The sequence below is a fragment of the Hemitrygon akajei genome, chromosome 30 (assembly GCF_048418815.1).
Source record: "Hemitrygon akajei chromosome 30, sHemAka1.3, whole genome shotgun sequence".
NCBI classification, from domain to species: Eukaryota; Metazoa; Chordata; class Chondrichthyes; order Myliobatiformes; family Dasyatidae; genus Hemitrygon; species Hemitrygon akajei.
The window spans coordinates 35309893-35326834 of NC_133153.1; the positions used below are offsets into that span (position 1 = coordinate 35309893).

The 16942-nt window shown below is 42.0% G+C and overlaps 1 protein-coding gene across 7 annotated transcripts in view; it reads left to right on the forward strand.

Annotated features, from left to right (window-relative positions):
* akap13 (A-kinase anchoring protein 13) overlaps positions 1 to 16942 on the forward strand; it is a 554439-nt gene that overhangs the window by 332007 nt on the left and 205490 nt on the right. For all 7 annotated transcript variants that reach the window (XM_073032598.1, XM_073032600.1, XM_073032601.1 and 4 more), the window contains exon 10: positions 12332 to 12398. In XM_073032598.1, the coding sequence (XP_072888699.1) occupies positions 12332 to 12398 (67 nt within the window). The remainder of the gene's footprint in view (positions 1 to 12331; positions 12399 to 16942) is intronic.

Sequence of the window (16942 nt, forward strand, 5' to 3'; positions counted from 1 at the left end):
AGGTATTTGTGAAGACTAGAGTGTCAGCAGCTCAGTGTAGGTCAGTCAACATCTACAGAAGCAACATTCTCTGTATTTTATAATTGCACTATATTCCTAAGCACAAATAGAATTGCAAAGTGAAGATGTTAGTGTGTTGTGTTCAGTTTGGGTCACCTCATCATTGGAAGGATGTGGAAGTTTTAGGGAGGATGCAAAGGAGACTGACCAGGATATTGTCTGGATTAGACAGCATGTCTTATAAGGATAGGTTGAGCAAGCCAGGGCTTCTCTCTTTGGAGTAAAGGAAGATCAGAAGTGACTTGATTGAGTTACACAAGATACTAAAGGCATAGATCGAATAGAAGGCCAGAGACTTTTCCCAGGGGTGAAATGGACAACTTGAGTGGGCATAATTTGGAGGAACATTTTGCAGGGATGTCAGAGTTAGGCTTTGTGCAGGGTGGTGGGTACGTAGAACACATTGCCAGGTGTGGTGGTACCGATAGAGATACATTAGAGACATCTAGGGGACTCATAGATAGGCATATGGATGAAAGAAAATTTGAGGTCACGAAAATTGAGGAAAAGGTTATATTGATCTTGGAATAGGTTAAAAGGTTGATACTATAAACATAGAAGAGTACAGCACAGAAACAGGTCAGTCGGTCCACAATATATTGCTGAACCAGCTAGAAAGCAGATCAAAAAACACCCAAACACTAATCCCTCCTACCTACACAATGTCCATATCCTTCCATCTTTCTTACATCCATGTGCCTATCCAAATGTCTCTTAAAAGCTTCTAATGCATTTGCCTTCATCACCCATTCCAGGCATCCACTACTCTTTCAATAAAACAACTTACCCCTCACATCCTCCTTGAACCTACCGCAACTCATCTTCAATGCACGCTATCTGGTGTTAGACATTTGAACCCTGGCAAACAGATGTTCTCCATCCACTCTATCCATGCCACTCATAATCTTGTAAACCTCTGTCAGATCTCCCCTCAGCTTCCGCTGCTCCAGAGAAAACAACCCAAGTTTAACCAGCCTCTCGTGATAGCACATGCCCTCTAAACCAGGCAGCATCCTGGTTAAACCTCTACTGCACCCTCTTCAAAGCCTCCCCATCCTTCCTATTGTGGGGTGACCAGAACTGTACATGATTCTCCAGATGTGGCCTAACCAGAGTTTTTATAAAGTTGCAGCAAAACCTCCTGACTTTTGCACTCAAAAGTCAACAGTACTGTGCTGTACTGTTCTTTGTTTTCTATCTGTCTGTGACCTTCTGTTCAACATCCCGCAGAAACACTTCAAAGGATAGTCAATTGGATGTCATGAGGTTTTGCTAAACTGTTGTCAGTGATGGAAAGGCTATGGGTTACATCTGTGCAAACACTGGCCAGGTACACCACACTGATGATAAAGGCCACCCTGTCCCTGACAGAACTTGTTTAGAAGAAAATTCTCAGGCTCTGATTCATTCTCTTGGAACCATTCCTGGTTTTTATAGAGACTGTTGAGACACTGGGTTTGAGTTCAGAAGACTCGGCTCAGACTCTGATTTTCCATCAGATTTGTCTGAGAAGTGGTTGTTCTGTTGTTTCTAATACCAAGCATTTTACACCAGGAAGGGGACTACTTTGCGTCTGAGGCCCTAGTTCAGGCAAACCCCTGCATTATTCAGGTAGTGGAAATTCTCCCTTAGAGAATTCACCGATCCCTGCTGTTACGCTTTGTGACTTCAAGACTAACATGAAGATATTGGAGTCCGAAATAAAGTCGCTGATGAGAAGAGGCCTGCGTCGGTCAGGGTCCTGACTGTCTAGATACACAAGCCAGTGCACTACGATATCAAGAGAGCAAGCTCCCCCTCTCAAGCATTTGGTGAATCCAAAGGGAAGGCAGAGACCGATACTGTTTGGCACCAGCAGCACCGCAGGCGTTGCCAGTCTGAGTTGAACTCAGTGTAAGACTGCCTTAAGGACTCCAGCTCCGGATTTCTCCCTCTGGATTTACTCCCGAAGCCTGCCCCATGAGTGGGTATACCTGCAGGGCTGCGGAGGTTTGAGATCAGAGTTTTCCTTCCCGCAGATGAGCTGCCAACCACGGCTGACGAGCCCCTTCTGCCCGAAGCAACTGGTTTTAAAGTGCCAGTAACTTGCCTTTTCCCCTTCTGTTAGTAGAAATAGTTCTCCCAGGCTAAGTAGCTAGGCCACGTGTGAAGGCCACGAGCTGGACTTGGTTGACTTGGCTCCTTGAGTCGCACGCCATTGGGAGCAAGTAATGGGAGCTTATCCTCACGACCACCCCCAGCTATAACAATTTTGAGATACATAGAGTCATAGAAAAGTACAACACAGAAACAGGCTGTTCAGCCCACTTGGTCCGTGCCGAACCATTTAAGCTGCCTATTTCCATCGACCAGCACTGGTACGTAACTCTCCATACCCCTGCCATTCGTGCACCTATGCAAACTTCTCCTAAACGCTGAAATTGAGCTCGCAGGCACCACTTGCGCCAGCAGCTTATTCCACACTCCCGTGACCCTGTGAGTGAAGAAGTTCCCCCCCCCCATGTTCCCCTTAAACTTTTCACCTTTCATCCTTAACCCATGACCTCTAGCTGTAGTCCCACCCATCCTCAATGTAAAAAGCCTGCTTGCAGTTACCCTGTCTATGCAGGTATAACTTCTTCTTCACTGTAAGTGAGATGCATACCTATCATGGGGTGGTGTAATGACATATGCAATACTCATTAATACATATAGCCTGTAATGAATTATTTAAATAAGCAAGAATGCTTGATCAACCTATATCAGTTATCTTACATCCATACATATATATAACTGAAATATTAAATGCATAACAGCTACCTAAAAAATTGAGATACTGAAACAAGTTCACCCTCATAGAATTTTTTGTGGAAAAGAAAGTAAATATGTCAGCATACAATTATTTTTTCAACTTGTGTTCATGAATATGATTCAGCTTCATGTTGCAGGAAATTGGGATTCCGATGGAATGCAACTCTAGGAATGCAACCATTATCCCCCCCCCCACCCCACCCCACCCACCACCCCATAACACAGGTCACCTGTACAATCTGTAAGAGTGAGGAGTCATGGGAAATGCCGAAGCAAAGAGTTCTATAGTGCAAAATCTGAAATCCATTCATTCAGGCTTGTGGTTGAATAATGACCATTGAGAAAAGTCGATGCAGTGCAATTAATTTCATCTCTTGTATACATCTCTGGCTTGAATTTTTACAGTAACCAAATCAAGGCAGAGCAAGCCCTTGGATTCTGGCTACACACATTCTAAGCTTTGCAGAAATGCAGAGGACTGGCATGTGGTATAAATCTCATCAGTGCAAAATTAATAGGGATGGGGAAGGAACTTATTTGTGCAGAGGATTTTGAATTCTGGCCATTCCTTGTACCGGTGTGCTTGTGCACGCCCTCCGATGAATGCACAAGGTTGAGATCGGTATATTTAGAGAGGAATAGAAGTAAATGAGCCACAATCTTCCCAAGTGGCAGAGTTGATTGGAAGGGACATACAGGCTGCTATTTAATTTGTCTATATCGACAATACCTTCCCAGAGTTGGGGGTGGTCTCATCTGTCCTTGGCTCCCCTTTGGAGAATTCTCGGTGGAGGATGCGGGTGAGAATGAGTGCTGAATGCTATTCAGCCACTAAATTAAGGTCATGGAGTCATAGAAACATATAGCACAGAAACGGGCTCTTCGATCCTTCTAGTCCACGTCAAACCATTTAAACTGCCTACTCCCATCAACCAGGACCATAGCCCTCCATACCTCTACCATCCACGTACCTACCCAAACATCTCCTAAACATTGAAATCGAGCTTGCATGCACCACTTGTGCTGGCAGCTCATTCCACACTCTCATGACCTTCTGAGTGAAGAAGTTTCCCCTCACGTTCCCCTTAAACTTTCACCTTAACCCATGACCTCTAGTTGTTGTAACACCCAACCGCAGTGGAAAAAGCCTGCTTGCATTTACTCTATACCCCTCATAATTTTGTATACCTCTATCAAATTTCCACTCAATTTACTGCATTCCAAGGAATAAAGTCCTAACCTATTCAATATTTTCCCATATAACTCAGTTCCTCCAGACTGTTAACTTTTCTTATAAATTTTCGTTGTATTCTTTTCAATCTTATTTACATCCTTCCTGTAGGTAGGTGATCAAAACTACACACAATACTCCAAATTAGGCCTCACCAGTGGCCTATGTTCAATGTAACATCCCATCTCCTGTATCACAGGTTCTGCCAACCTGATGTCATTCTAACATAACTCTCTTCAATGAAGTTGAAAGCTGAGCTCACTTTGGTGTTATAAGACATGGGAGTAGAATTAGGCAATTTGCCCCGTCGAATCTGTACCACCATTCGATCAAGGCTGTCGTACTATCTCCCTCAAACCCCATTCTCCTGCCTTCTCTCTAAAACTTTTGATGCTTTTACTAATCAAGAATCTATCAACCTCCATTTTGGAATGTGCTGTTATTGAAGGTTCTTGATTTAGTCTATCAAATGGGAGCGTTTTATTGAGGATCCAATGGTAGAAAACAGCAGATGTTGGAAATGTGAAATAAAAGCTGGATGTACAATATGGCTTCCGTCCACATGTTGGGCTTAGGAGCCTGTATCTCTGATGTATATGATCCACATTTAACATTTAAGTGAAGTACAATGATGCACAGGAGGGCTATTGTCCTGGAGCAGGTAGAGATGGGACAAGGCAGAAAACAAGGCCAAAGGGTGTGTTTTTGGCTTGTACTCCATGACATGACTCTTTGTGCTGTTTGATATGCTCAGTATTTCAGAAGAACATAACAAAATATCAAGCCCCTCAAGCCTTGCCCCGCTATTTAACAAGATCTGCGTTGGACTTCTCTCTTGAGCCAGAGCCCTCAATTCCTTAATCTTGCAGAAATCTATATACTTCCTATCTAAACACCCCTCATGATTACCCTTGGGGTAGAGAATTCCAGAGATTCACCACCAGCCATTTTCTGACTTTTGATTTTGCATTGGAGAATATTTTATTGCATTTCAACAGCATTCAGTCGCAACCTTTTAGTCTAGGACACTACATAAAGCCTTATGTGACTTTTCATGGATTATTAGAAACATATTTTTCAATTACTATACTGTTGATGATATTTTGGGATGAGTGTTGAAGATTTTTTTCCTATGAGTTATTTATTCATGTAGAAAATATAGTATTGTCGTACTATTAGGGAGGATGTGATTAAGTGAGGAAAGTTTCAGAAAAGATTCACAACATGGTTGCTGGGACTGGAGGGCCTGAGTTAAAGGGAGAGACTGAAAATGCAGGGCCTGTTTTCTCTGGAGTAAAGAAGGCTGAAGGATGACCTTATGAAGGTTTATAAAATCAACAAGGGTATAGATAAAGATGGATTTTCACAGTCCCTTTTTCCCAGCATAGTGGACTGGGTTAATGGTGAATGAGACCCTGAGAGGAAAATATTTCACACAGAAGTTGGTTGGTATTTTCAATCAGCTGTCAGAGAAAGTGGGTATGATTACAATATTTAAAAAGCACTTGGACAGATTTAAGACTAGGAGGGTTTAGAGCAGGAGTTCCTAACCTGTTGTCCACGGACCCCTCAGTTAATTCTAAGGCTCCATCGCATTAAAAAAGTTGGGAACCCCTGGTTTAGAGGGATATGGGCCAAATAGGACTAGGTCAGGAATGACAGCTTGTTCTGCTTGATTGAGTTGGGCTGAAGCCCCTGTTCCTGTGCAGAATCACTACAACTCTGAGTGCAGTCTCCTCAAGTTGAAATGCTTCTGAGTCTCTTCTGCTGCCTGGAGTTTCCCCTCAATTAAAATCTTGAATTCCCATAAAACTCATCTTTTTGACCAACACAATGGATAACAAATCTAATGTCTTATGTGGTTCCATGCCAATGTTTATTTTATAACACTTTTGTGAAACAGCCTGCAATGTTTGCAGTACTGTGCTAAAGTCTTAGACGCACATATATAGCTAGAGTTCCTTAGACTTCTACACAGTTCTGTAGTAATTTTGTGTATTGCACTGTACTGCCACAAAAAAGACATTTCATGACATGTGAGTGATGAGTTAAAGCAAGCATAGAAGACATTGAGGTCATCTGGAAGCGAAGCACTGTTATCACACATGTTGCTGGATTTTACTTTATAAGAGATGATAGTATTTGAGCCCTGCCACAACTGTCCAGCATCCTATGACAATTCAAGTTTAGTCCAGAATTATAAACCTGATTCTGATATGGGTCTCTGTTGTGGACTGAGAGTGGGAAGGGGGCAGGGAGAGGGGAATCATGATTGGGAAAAGGGGAAGGGAGAGGGGAGGGAGCAGGAAGCGCCAGAGAGACATTCTGTAATGATCGATAAACCAATTGTTTGGAATCTAATGAACCTCGCCTGGTATCTCAGGGCTGGGTGTGTCTGGACCTGCACCACTCCCCACCCCGGTACTTCTCTCTGCCACCTGTCCCAAACCCCTCCCGCGGTGCTTCACCCTTGCCATTCCCAACATCCTTTGCTCCCACTGGATTTACAACGTCGCTGCCTGCTCCACATTGACCAATACAGTACTGTGCAAATGTCTTAGGCTCCCTAGCTATATATGTGCCGAAGACTTTGACACTGTACTGTACCAAGTTAAAGATGTTGTGAAAATGCACGTTGTTTCATGTCCTACAGCTTAGGGCTTGCATTTCCTTTTATACTTCAGACTCAGAGCACTCCACAGCCAATGGAAAGCTTCACTGTTGTAGCAGCATAGCAAACACGCAACCTTCCACAAACCATGTCATGAAAATGATCAGAGCTTGTTTTACTACTGTTCAGTGAGTGGTGGATATTATCCAGGGTACAGTGGAGATCTGTCAAAATTATCCACTTGGGAACTTCTGCTTCTTGCACTTCCTACACCCTGGAATTGTATGCTGAACTCGCTGGAGTAGACCTGGAACCCACAACCTCTGACCCAAGCTGAGGATGCTCCAAACTGGGCCTGCTTTGACACATCTTTATAATCTGCATGAAAAGGAGATTGACATTGTGTCCTTGTTCTTTCCATCGCGTGTAATACCCTCTCCATCATGAAGCATATCTGCTCGGGGCGCTGTCGCTGGAAAGCAGTACCCATCATCAGGGACTCCCCACCATCCAGGTCATGCTCCCTTTTCACTGCTGCCATCAGGAAGAAGGTACAGGTGCTTCAGGACTCACACCACCAGGTTCAGGAAGTTATTTACCCCTCTACCATCAGGCTCTTGAACTAGAGAGGATTACTCCACTCAACTTCACTTGCCCCATCACTGAACTGTTCCAACAACCAATGGACTCATTTTCAAAGACTCTTCATCTCATGTTCTTGATATTTTTACTTATTTGTTTATTATTTTTTTTTGTATTTGCACAGTTTGTCATCTTTTGAACACTGGTTGAACACACAACTGGTGCGATTTTACTTGGATTCCATTATAGTTATGATTCCGTTATGGATTTACTCAGTATGCCTGCAAGGAAATGAATCTCAGGGTTGTATATGGTGACATATATATACTTGAATAATAAACTTACTTTGAGCTTTGAACGTTTTGATCTTTGAGAGGTGGTGCAGTGCCAGAAGTAACAGATGTGTGGGTTTTGATTATATTGAAATTGAATGAAACAAGTAATGCAATAGAACAAATAGATAGGAATAGATTTGGCACAGCAGCTAGCCTGGCTGTAGGGCTGCCAGTGACCCTCAGGTCAACAGGTTGGCCAGAGAGCGGTTCATAGTGTCATCAAACTATTATGGGGCAATGGTGCATGTTTTACAAATGGGGTTTGCTAAGATTGGACTCACTGGTCTCAGTCCAAACAACTACAGGAAGAAATAGAGAATCTCAGCACTGTGTAGGAATATAGGAAGGATGCGATGGCAGTGTAGGTTCACCAGGATGTTGAATCGATTGGAAGACTTTAGTGATTAGAAAGGCTGAATTTGCTACTTCAGCACCAGTGATCGCTGATCAGAGTTCAATTCCCACTGTTGCCTGGAAGGCGTTTGCACATTCTCCATGTGGGTTTCCTCCGAGTCCTCTGGTTTCCTCCTACGTTCCAAAGGGTTAGTGAGTTGTGGGCTTCAATGTTGCTACCAGAAGTGTAGCGACACTTGCAGATTGATTAGCGCAATCCTTGCAGATTTGATTCACTGAATATTTTGTTTCTTTAATGTATATGTGAAAATAAAGCTAAACTTTATCTTTTTATCATTTTCCCTGTTACGTAGAAGGCTGACGGATCTGAGAGACTTATATAAACCTTATGAGGGGGCATTGATGGGGTAGACAGTCGGAATTGTTTTCCCATGGTTAGTGGTATTAAAACAAGAGTGCCTAGGTTTATGGGGAGATCTAAAGAGGAATGGGATTTCTTTGGCACAGAACGTGATTGAAATCTGGAACTCACTGCTAGAGGTGGTGGTAGAGACAGATAAAGTCACCAAATTTAAGAGGAATTTAGAAAAGCTCTTGAATAGGCAAGGCCTAGAGGGATATGGACCTAATGCTGGAAAATGGGGCTTCAATAGAATGTTGGCAAGGATTTGGTGGGCCGAAGGGCCAGTGTCCTTGCTTCACAGCTCTGTGACTCTGAGAACAGGGTGGTGACTGAGTGAGACTTTATTCTGACTCAGCGAGAATTCCGAGACCAAGTACCAGCAGATGAGCAATTGTCACCTTACCACGTATTCCAATGTGCTCAAAACTCACAGCCAATTAGTCTGGGGTGGCTGTTAAATCTGCAAGAAAGGCGCAGCTTTGGGTCTACAAAGCAATGCACTTTGTGTTGTAGGCCAGCATTTTGGGATCCTGACTGATATTTTCCTGTATCCTCACTGATTAAGGATTGTGTTTTATCCAGAGCAACGCAATTGGTGGCAAATATTGTGAGCCTGCGTTCCACTCAAATTGGAGCTAGCCCAGGCTGACGCAGCTGCTGGGAGCTGTTGTAGGCGGACCTCAGGGACTTGAACCCTTCCAGCTGAAGTCTGGAAACTTGGGTTCAGTTCCAGCTTCCTGGTCTGCTGAAAGGATGTGTGCACTCATTGTCAGTAGTGTTCGTTTTTTTTTTGCATTCTCCCCAAAATTCCAAAGAAATTTTAAATGTAGGAGGAGGAGAAAATACAAACTCACGAATCGAAATCTGGGTTTAAAAATAAACTTCGTGATTTATTGGATTTCTGATGCAGAGCCACGCCCAAAACATCTGTGTCCATTTGGTTAAAAGTACCTTTCATAAATCTTTCTGAATTTCCCACAACCATGCCATTATTCATAGGTCTTTTACTCTGCAGTATTTCATGAAGCACTGCTGGTATTTTGTTTTTTGTTGTATTTACTCATTTGCACGATTTGTTTCTTTTTGCACAGCTCAAAGTAAACAAAATACGTATAAATCACCATGTACAATCCTGAGCTTCAGTTTCTTGCAAGATTTCACTATCTTGCTTTTAACAGTAACTACAATGAAACATATAATTATTTATAAAAACGTACATTACAAGATGGACAACCAATGTGCAAAAGACAACGAAGTATGTAAACACAAAAATTAAAAAACAAACAATAATAATAATAAATAAATAAGCAATAAGTATCAAAAAACATGAAATGAAGAGACCATATAACAATTACAACACGGAAACAGGCCATCTCGGCCCTTCTAGTCCGTGCCGAACACTTACTCTCACCTAGTCCCACTGACCCACACTCAGCCCATAACCCTGCATTCCTTTCCTGTCCCTATACCTATCCAATTTTACTTTAAATGACAATACTGAACCTGCCTCTACCACTTCTACTGGAAGCTCATTCCACACAGCTACCACTCTGAGTAAAGAAATTCCCCCTCGTGTTACCCTTAAACTTTTGCCCCTTAACTCTCAACTCATGTCCTCTTGTTTGAATCTCCCCTACTCTCAATGGACAAAGCCTATCCACATCAACTCTATCTATCCCCTTCATAATTTTAAATACCTCTATCAAGTACCCCCTCAACCTTCTATGCGCCAAAGAATAAAGACCTAACTTGTTCAGTCTTTACCTGTAACTTAGGTGCTGAAACCCAGGTAACATTCTAGTAAATCTCCTCTGTACTCTCTCTATTTTGTTGACATCTTTCCTATAATTCGGTGACCAGAACTATACACAATACTCCAAATTTGGCCTTACCAATGCCTTGTATAATTTCAACATTACATCCCAACTCCTATACTCAATGCTCTGATTTATAAAGGCCAACATACCAAAAGCTTTCTTCACCACCCTATCCACATGAGATTCCACCTTCAGGGAACTATGCACCATTATACTCTGTTCTACTGGATTCTTCAATGTCCTACCATTTACCATGTATGTCCTATTTGGATTATTCCTACCAAAATGTAGCACCTCACACTTATCGGCATTAAATTCCATCTGCCATTGTTCAGCCTACTCTTCTAACTGGCCTAAATCTCTCTGCAAACTTTGAAAACCTACTTCATTATCCACAACGCCTTAGTATCATCTGCATACTTACCAATCCAATTTACCACCCCATCATCCAGATCATTAGTGTATATGACAAACAACATTGGACCCAGTACAGATCCCTGAGGCACACCACCAATCACCGGCCTTCAACCTGACAAACAGTTATCCACCACTACTCTCTGGCATCTCCCATCCAGCCACTGTTGAATCCATTTTACTACTTCAATATTAATACCCAATGATTGAACCTTCCTAACTAACCTTCCGAGCGGAACCTTGTCAAAGGCCTTACTGAAGTCCGTATAGACAACATCCACTGCTTTACCCTCGTCAACTTTCCTCATAACCTCTTCAAAAAATTCAATAAGATTTGTCAAACATGACCTTTCACACACAAATCCATGTTGACTGTTCCTAATCAGACCCTGTCTTTCCAGATAATTATATATACCATCTCTAAGAATACTTTCCATTAATTTACCCACCACTGACGTCAAACTGACAAGCCTATAATTGCTAGGATTACTCTTAGAACCCTTTTTAAACAATGGAACCACATGAGCAATACGCCAATCCTCCGACACCATCCCCGTTTCTAATGACGTTGAAAATGAGTCCATTAGTTGTGGGAACAGTTGAGTGAAGTTATCCCGTTAGGTTCAAGATCCTGATAGCTGAGAGTAGTTTTTCATGAATTCCATTTCATTTCTTTATTTTCCTGAAAATGCCTGCAAGAAAAGTGCATTGACATTAGAATGCAGAAATTGCCTTAATTTTGATATTTTGTTCAAGCAGTCTCATCTTCAACAGTTAGGCCCTCCCTCAGTAATACACGGGAGTCTTTGTCGACATCCACCTCAATTAGGACTTGCCTTTCATCTTCCTGAATGAAAGTTTCAAAGTAAATGTATTATTGAAGTATGTATGTGTCACCATATACTATCTTGAGATTAGTTTTCTTGCAGTCATTTAGAGGAAAATCAAGAAATACACCAGAATATATGAAAAACTATGAATAAAGACTGCACAAAATTAATTGCAAATGAAGGTAGGCTGTGCAAATATAAATAAATAAATAGACCAATAAGTAAATAAAAACTGAGAACCTGAGTTGTAGTGTCGTTGAAAGTGAGTCTATAGGTTGTTCAATCAGTTCAGTGTTGAGCTGAGTGAAGTTATCCACGCTGGTTCAGGAGCCTGATGCTTGTAGGCTAATAACTGTTCCTGAATCTGGTGGGGTGGGACGTAAGGCTCCTGCACCTCCTACCCGATGGTAGCAGCAAGAAGAGAGCATGGCCTGGATGGTAGGGATCCTTGATGATAGATGCTACTTTCTTGTAACAGCACTCTGTGTAGCTGTGCTCAGTGATGGGGAGGGTTTTGCCTGGTGATGGACTGGGCTGCATTCGTCACGATTTTTTGGATTTTTCCATTCCTAGACATTGGTGTTTCCATATGCAGTTTGTGATACAACCAGTTAGGATACTCTCCACAGTGTACATATAGAATGGAATGAGTGTTACCATCTGACGCATGGCTAAGAGGCTTATCATCTGAATGTACACTAAATTTTGTTTCTTAGAAGCCAGAATTGGCATCCAACCTCTGGAATGCCCTGAGCTGTAGAAGTGTTACATTAACTGCCACACTACAGTGGTGCCAGGACAAGGCAATAAATGTTCACCTTGCCAGTGACTTCCACATCCCAAAATAGAAAACAGAGAATGCAGGTTCTGGTTTTTGGTCTAACACGCTGGTTTTACCTTTCAGATTAACCGAGAGAGCTGGTGCCCCAATCCCAGTTTGGTCCAAACAAAGGAGGGACCTGAAGCAGCTGGTAAGCAGATACTCACCTTTCACACCTTTCACAAAGTTAGACTGCAGCAAGAGCAGGGTGATGATTGAATTCTGAAATCTGCTTTGCCAGTGATCAAATTTCATGAACGACTGCGACTATTAATTGTTCACTATCCCGTGACCCAGAAGTAAATTGAAATGAGAAAGATAATTAAAAATTTGAAGAAAACTACGGTTGCTGGAAATGTAAAATTAAAAACACAAGATGCTGGAAAAACTCAGGCATTTTCAGGAAGAGGAATTGAGTTAATATTTCAGAATCAAAAACAGATTTATCATTACTGACATATGTCATAAAATCTGTTTTGTGGCAGCAATACAGTACAATACATAAGCATTATTATAACTTACAATAAGAACATATAAACAATATACAGTGCAAAAAGAGAGCAAAATATTTGTGGACCATTCAGAAATCTGATGGCAGAGGGGAAGAAGCTGTTGCTAAAACTTTGAGCACGTGTCTTCAAGCTGCTGCACCTTCTCCTTGAAGGTAGTAATGAGAAGAAAGCATTTTTATCTGGATGGTGAGGGTCCTTCATGATAGATGCAATTTCTTGAGGCATTGCCTTTTGAAGACGTCCTCAATGGTAGGAAGTACAATGCCCGTGATGGAGTTGGTTGAGTTTACAACGCTCTGCCACTTTTTCCGCAGCTGTACAGTGACCCCTCCATACCAGATGGTGATGCAACTAGTTAGAATGTTCTTCATTGTACTCCTGTAGAAATTTGTTAGAGTTTTTGGTGATGTACCAAATCACCTCACACAGTGCTGTGTAAAAGTCTCGGACATTTGCACAGTACTGTGGTAATTTTACATATTATACTGTGCTGTTGCCACAAAAAAAACACATTTCATGACATATGTGAGTGATGATAAACCTGATTCTGATATGGGTCTCTATTGTGGACTGAGAGTGGGAAGGGGGCAGGGAGAGGGGAATCACGGTTGGGAAAAGGGGAAGGGAGAGGGGAGGGAGCAGAAAGCACCAGAGAGGCATTCTGTAATGATCAATAAACCAATTGGTTGGAATCAAATTGCCTTGCCTGGTGCCTCAGGGTTGGGTGTGTCTCCACCCTCACCATTCCAAACATCCTTTTCTCCCACTAGATTTAAAAACTCGCTCTCACTCCATGTTAACAAATGCAGTACAGTGCAAAAGTGTTGGGCACCCTAGCTATATATGTATCTACCTAAGTCTTTTGCGCAGTACTGTAGACAGAGAAATCATGATGCCTGGGGTTGGACTATTCATGACTGAGTCCAGACGGCGTCAATGTGCACAGACAGAAAATGACGTCCAGTCCCACAAGCCTGTGTTCATTAAGTATTTAATATTATGAAGATTTCATATTAAGAACATCTTTATTCTATCCAAGTGCATCCAGTGCTGATTTTGAGCCACAAGCTAAAAAAAAACTGAGTTGGTGCACTTGCAACACCAGCCATGCTGTGAGAATGAATATTTCATTCTGACTGATGTTAAAAGATAATATGGACCTATGATAAAAGAGAAAGTGTTCATAGAGATTCTTTCTTGACTCCCTAAAGTATTTTACAGCCAATGGAAAAAAAGATCAAATGTAGCCAGTTAACTCTCCCAAATAGGAATCTGGCAAAACCAAGAACTGCTCAAAGCGATGCAGGTTCAGAGACAAAACACAGTTATTTTTCCATCTTTCCCAAACCCCTACTCTTTTTCCAGTCTCATCTCTCCACTAAGCTTTGCAGTTCAAACTCAAACTTGGAGGTACGACTGCAGTATTTCAAACTGATCCATGGAAACAGATGAGTTTCTGATAATAAATAATACCTTTGGAGTCGTAGTCATTTTCAGCTAAGTTAATACTGCTGGGAAAGCACTTATTTTTTTAAAGCTTATAAAGGAAGCATTTTTCCTACTTCTGTTGCAAATCTTCAACAATGTGCCTTAAGCAGTCGCCACTTCGCAAGCTTTTCTATTTTCCGTTTATATTTCTGTGAAAGTTGGCAAGTTATTCAGCAATTTTCATGGGATATAACTACTGCCCAAGGAGCCTGACTCTTATCTAATTTCTGCTGTGTTTGTTGTGATGCCCATTTAATCTGGCCTGGGATTGGACCCATTGCTCTATTGTAAAGATTGTGTTCAAGCAGACCATTTGCCACCCTATCCTTTGGGGCTATCTGTCTCGCTGTGGATATGATCTCATGAATAGTTATTAAAGAATTTCTAAGCCTGCAGTAGTTTGAACACTGTCCAATTGTTATGCTCTGCGTCAAATTTGATGTGATTACAGTTTTCTTTCCAACTTAAGTCATGGAACAAAGATGTCTATAAAGGTTTTGAAAGTTTTAAACATTATGATTGTAGATCTATTTTGTTTTTCAAAAGTTTTCTGCTCTCCTGATTGGGTACTAGTGTCAGAATCAAATACAAGTTATGTCACATTTTTCCCACTGGGCGATGCAAAGCGATTACAGCTGGGGGTGTCAGAATTCACAGTCGAATCCCGGCGTTCTCTGTAAGAAGTCTCTGTACGTCCACCCCATGGAACGTGCAAGTTTCCTCCGGGTCATACAATTTCCTCCCACAGTCCAAAATAGGTTAATTAGTCATTATAAGTTGTCCTGCAACTAGGCAAGGGTGAAATTGGGGCTGTCAGAGATTGTTGGGTAGTGCAGCTCAAAGGACTGAGAGGGCCAATTCCAGAGTGTCTCTGAATAAAATAAAAAAACTATAAATACCCCTCTATATTTTACTGTGGCTTCAGGATTAAAATGCCTTCCCACACCCCACTCTCTCAATCTACATCCCAATTGATGAAACTATACCCCAATCTTTAATATAAAAATTAATTATTTCAGGTTGACTCTTACTCAAATGCACTCAAATTCGAATGTCATTGGGCACAATGGGCATTTATATTAATTCACCCCTACACACTTAACTAAGTTTTAAATGTTTTGACTACAGTGGCTCCTGTTAGGCAGCACTGCATGCTGAATGTGAAGGATTTTGGAGCATGATAGTAATTAAAGAATCAGGACTTGCTCAAGTGACAATAGCTCCTCTGTAGGGCAGAGTGAGAGAGTACAAACTGGTCGCTTTCCAGTCATTCTGACTACACAACTGGGAATGATTACAACAAGGCCACGCTAGCAGTGAGATACTTATCACAGATTCATAACTGCAACTTATCAGATAACTCAGTCATGGATAAAATGTAGCCAGAGTCATGAATTGGGTATCTATTCAATGTGACATTTCAAAGTTTCCCTTGAAACGCTTCATGTATTCCTTCCATTGTCCTTGTGTCACCGCTGTTCTGCAATGATGATTGAACAATTTTAGTGCAGCAGTAGATTCAGATTCGGATTTGTTTATCATGTGTACATCGAAAGTCCAGGCTAACCACACCTCACTGGGCATGAATAGCTACTCCGTAGAGAGAGTTAGAAGCACCTAGTTTCTGGGTGTGCACTGAAATGGACAATCTCACCTAGTCCCTCAACACCACCTATTGAGTCAAGAAAGCATGGCAACATCACCACTTCCTGAAGAGATTGAGGTGAGCGAGGCTCTTACCTCCCCCCATCTTAACCAGTTTTTACAGGAGTACCATTGAGAGTGTCCTGACCAACTGCATCACTGTCTGCTTTGGGTGTTGCAAACCATCTAGCCACAAGACCCTACGAAGGATTGTGAGGACTGCTGAGAGGATCATCAGGACTCACTTCCACCCATCCGAGATACTTCTCGGGAGCAAAGCATACCCAGGGCCCTTAGTGTTGTCAAGGATTCGTCCCATCCGTCCCACAATGTCTTTGACCCCCCCCCCACCATTAGGCTGGAGGTACCATAGCATTCGGACATGGACTGTTAGGATGGGAAACAGCTTCTTCCTCCAGGCCGTGAGGCTACTGAACACCCTGTCACCACCCAGGTCTCGTCCCTTATGAAGCACCAGTAGAGTTATACTGTTTACTTTTTAACTTGTGTAGTAAATGCACTTCATGCTAAATGTCAATCTTCTACAATATTTTATTATTTGTTAATTTATTTATGGTAATAGTACTTTGTGTTGTGTGTTAGTTATATGTACTGTGTTGTGCACCTTGGAGGAACATTGCTTCGTGTGTGTGTGTGTGTGTGTGTGTGTGTGTGTGTGTGTGTGTGTGTGTGTGTGTGTGTGTGTGTGTGTGTGTGTGTGTGTGTGTGTGTGTGTGTGTGTGTGTGTGTGTGTGTGTGTGTGTGTGTGTGTGTGTGTGTGTGTGTGTGTGTACTTTTACTTGAAACATACAGTGACGTGCGTCAATTGCATTTACAAACAGAACACTTAAGGATATACAGGGGGCAGCCCGCTAGCGTCACCACAGATTACAGCGGCAACATAGCATGCCCATAATGGTCAGCAGAACAGTCCAGAACACCACAAGCAACAAAAGAAAATCAGCAAAATAAACCTCATTCCTCTTTCCCACCTTCCTACACGCACATGGACATAACTCCAACTTCCAATAATATCACAATTAAATCCAAA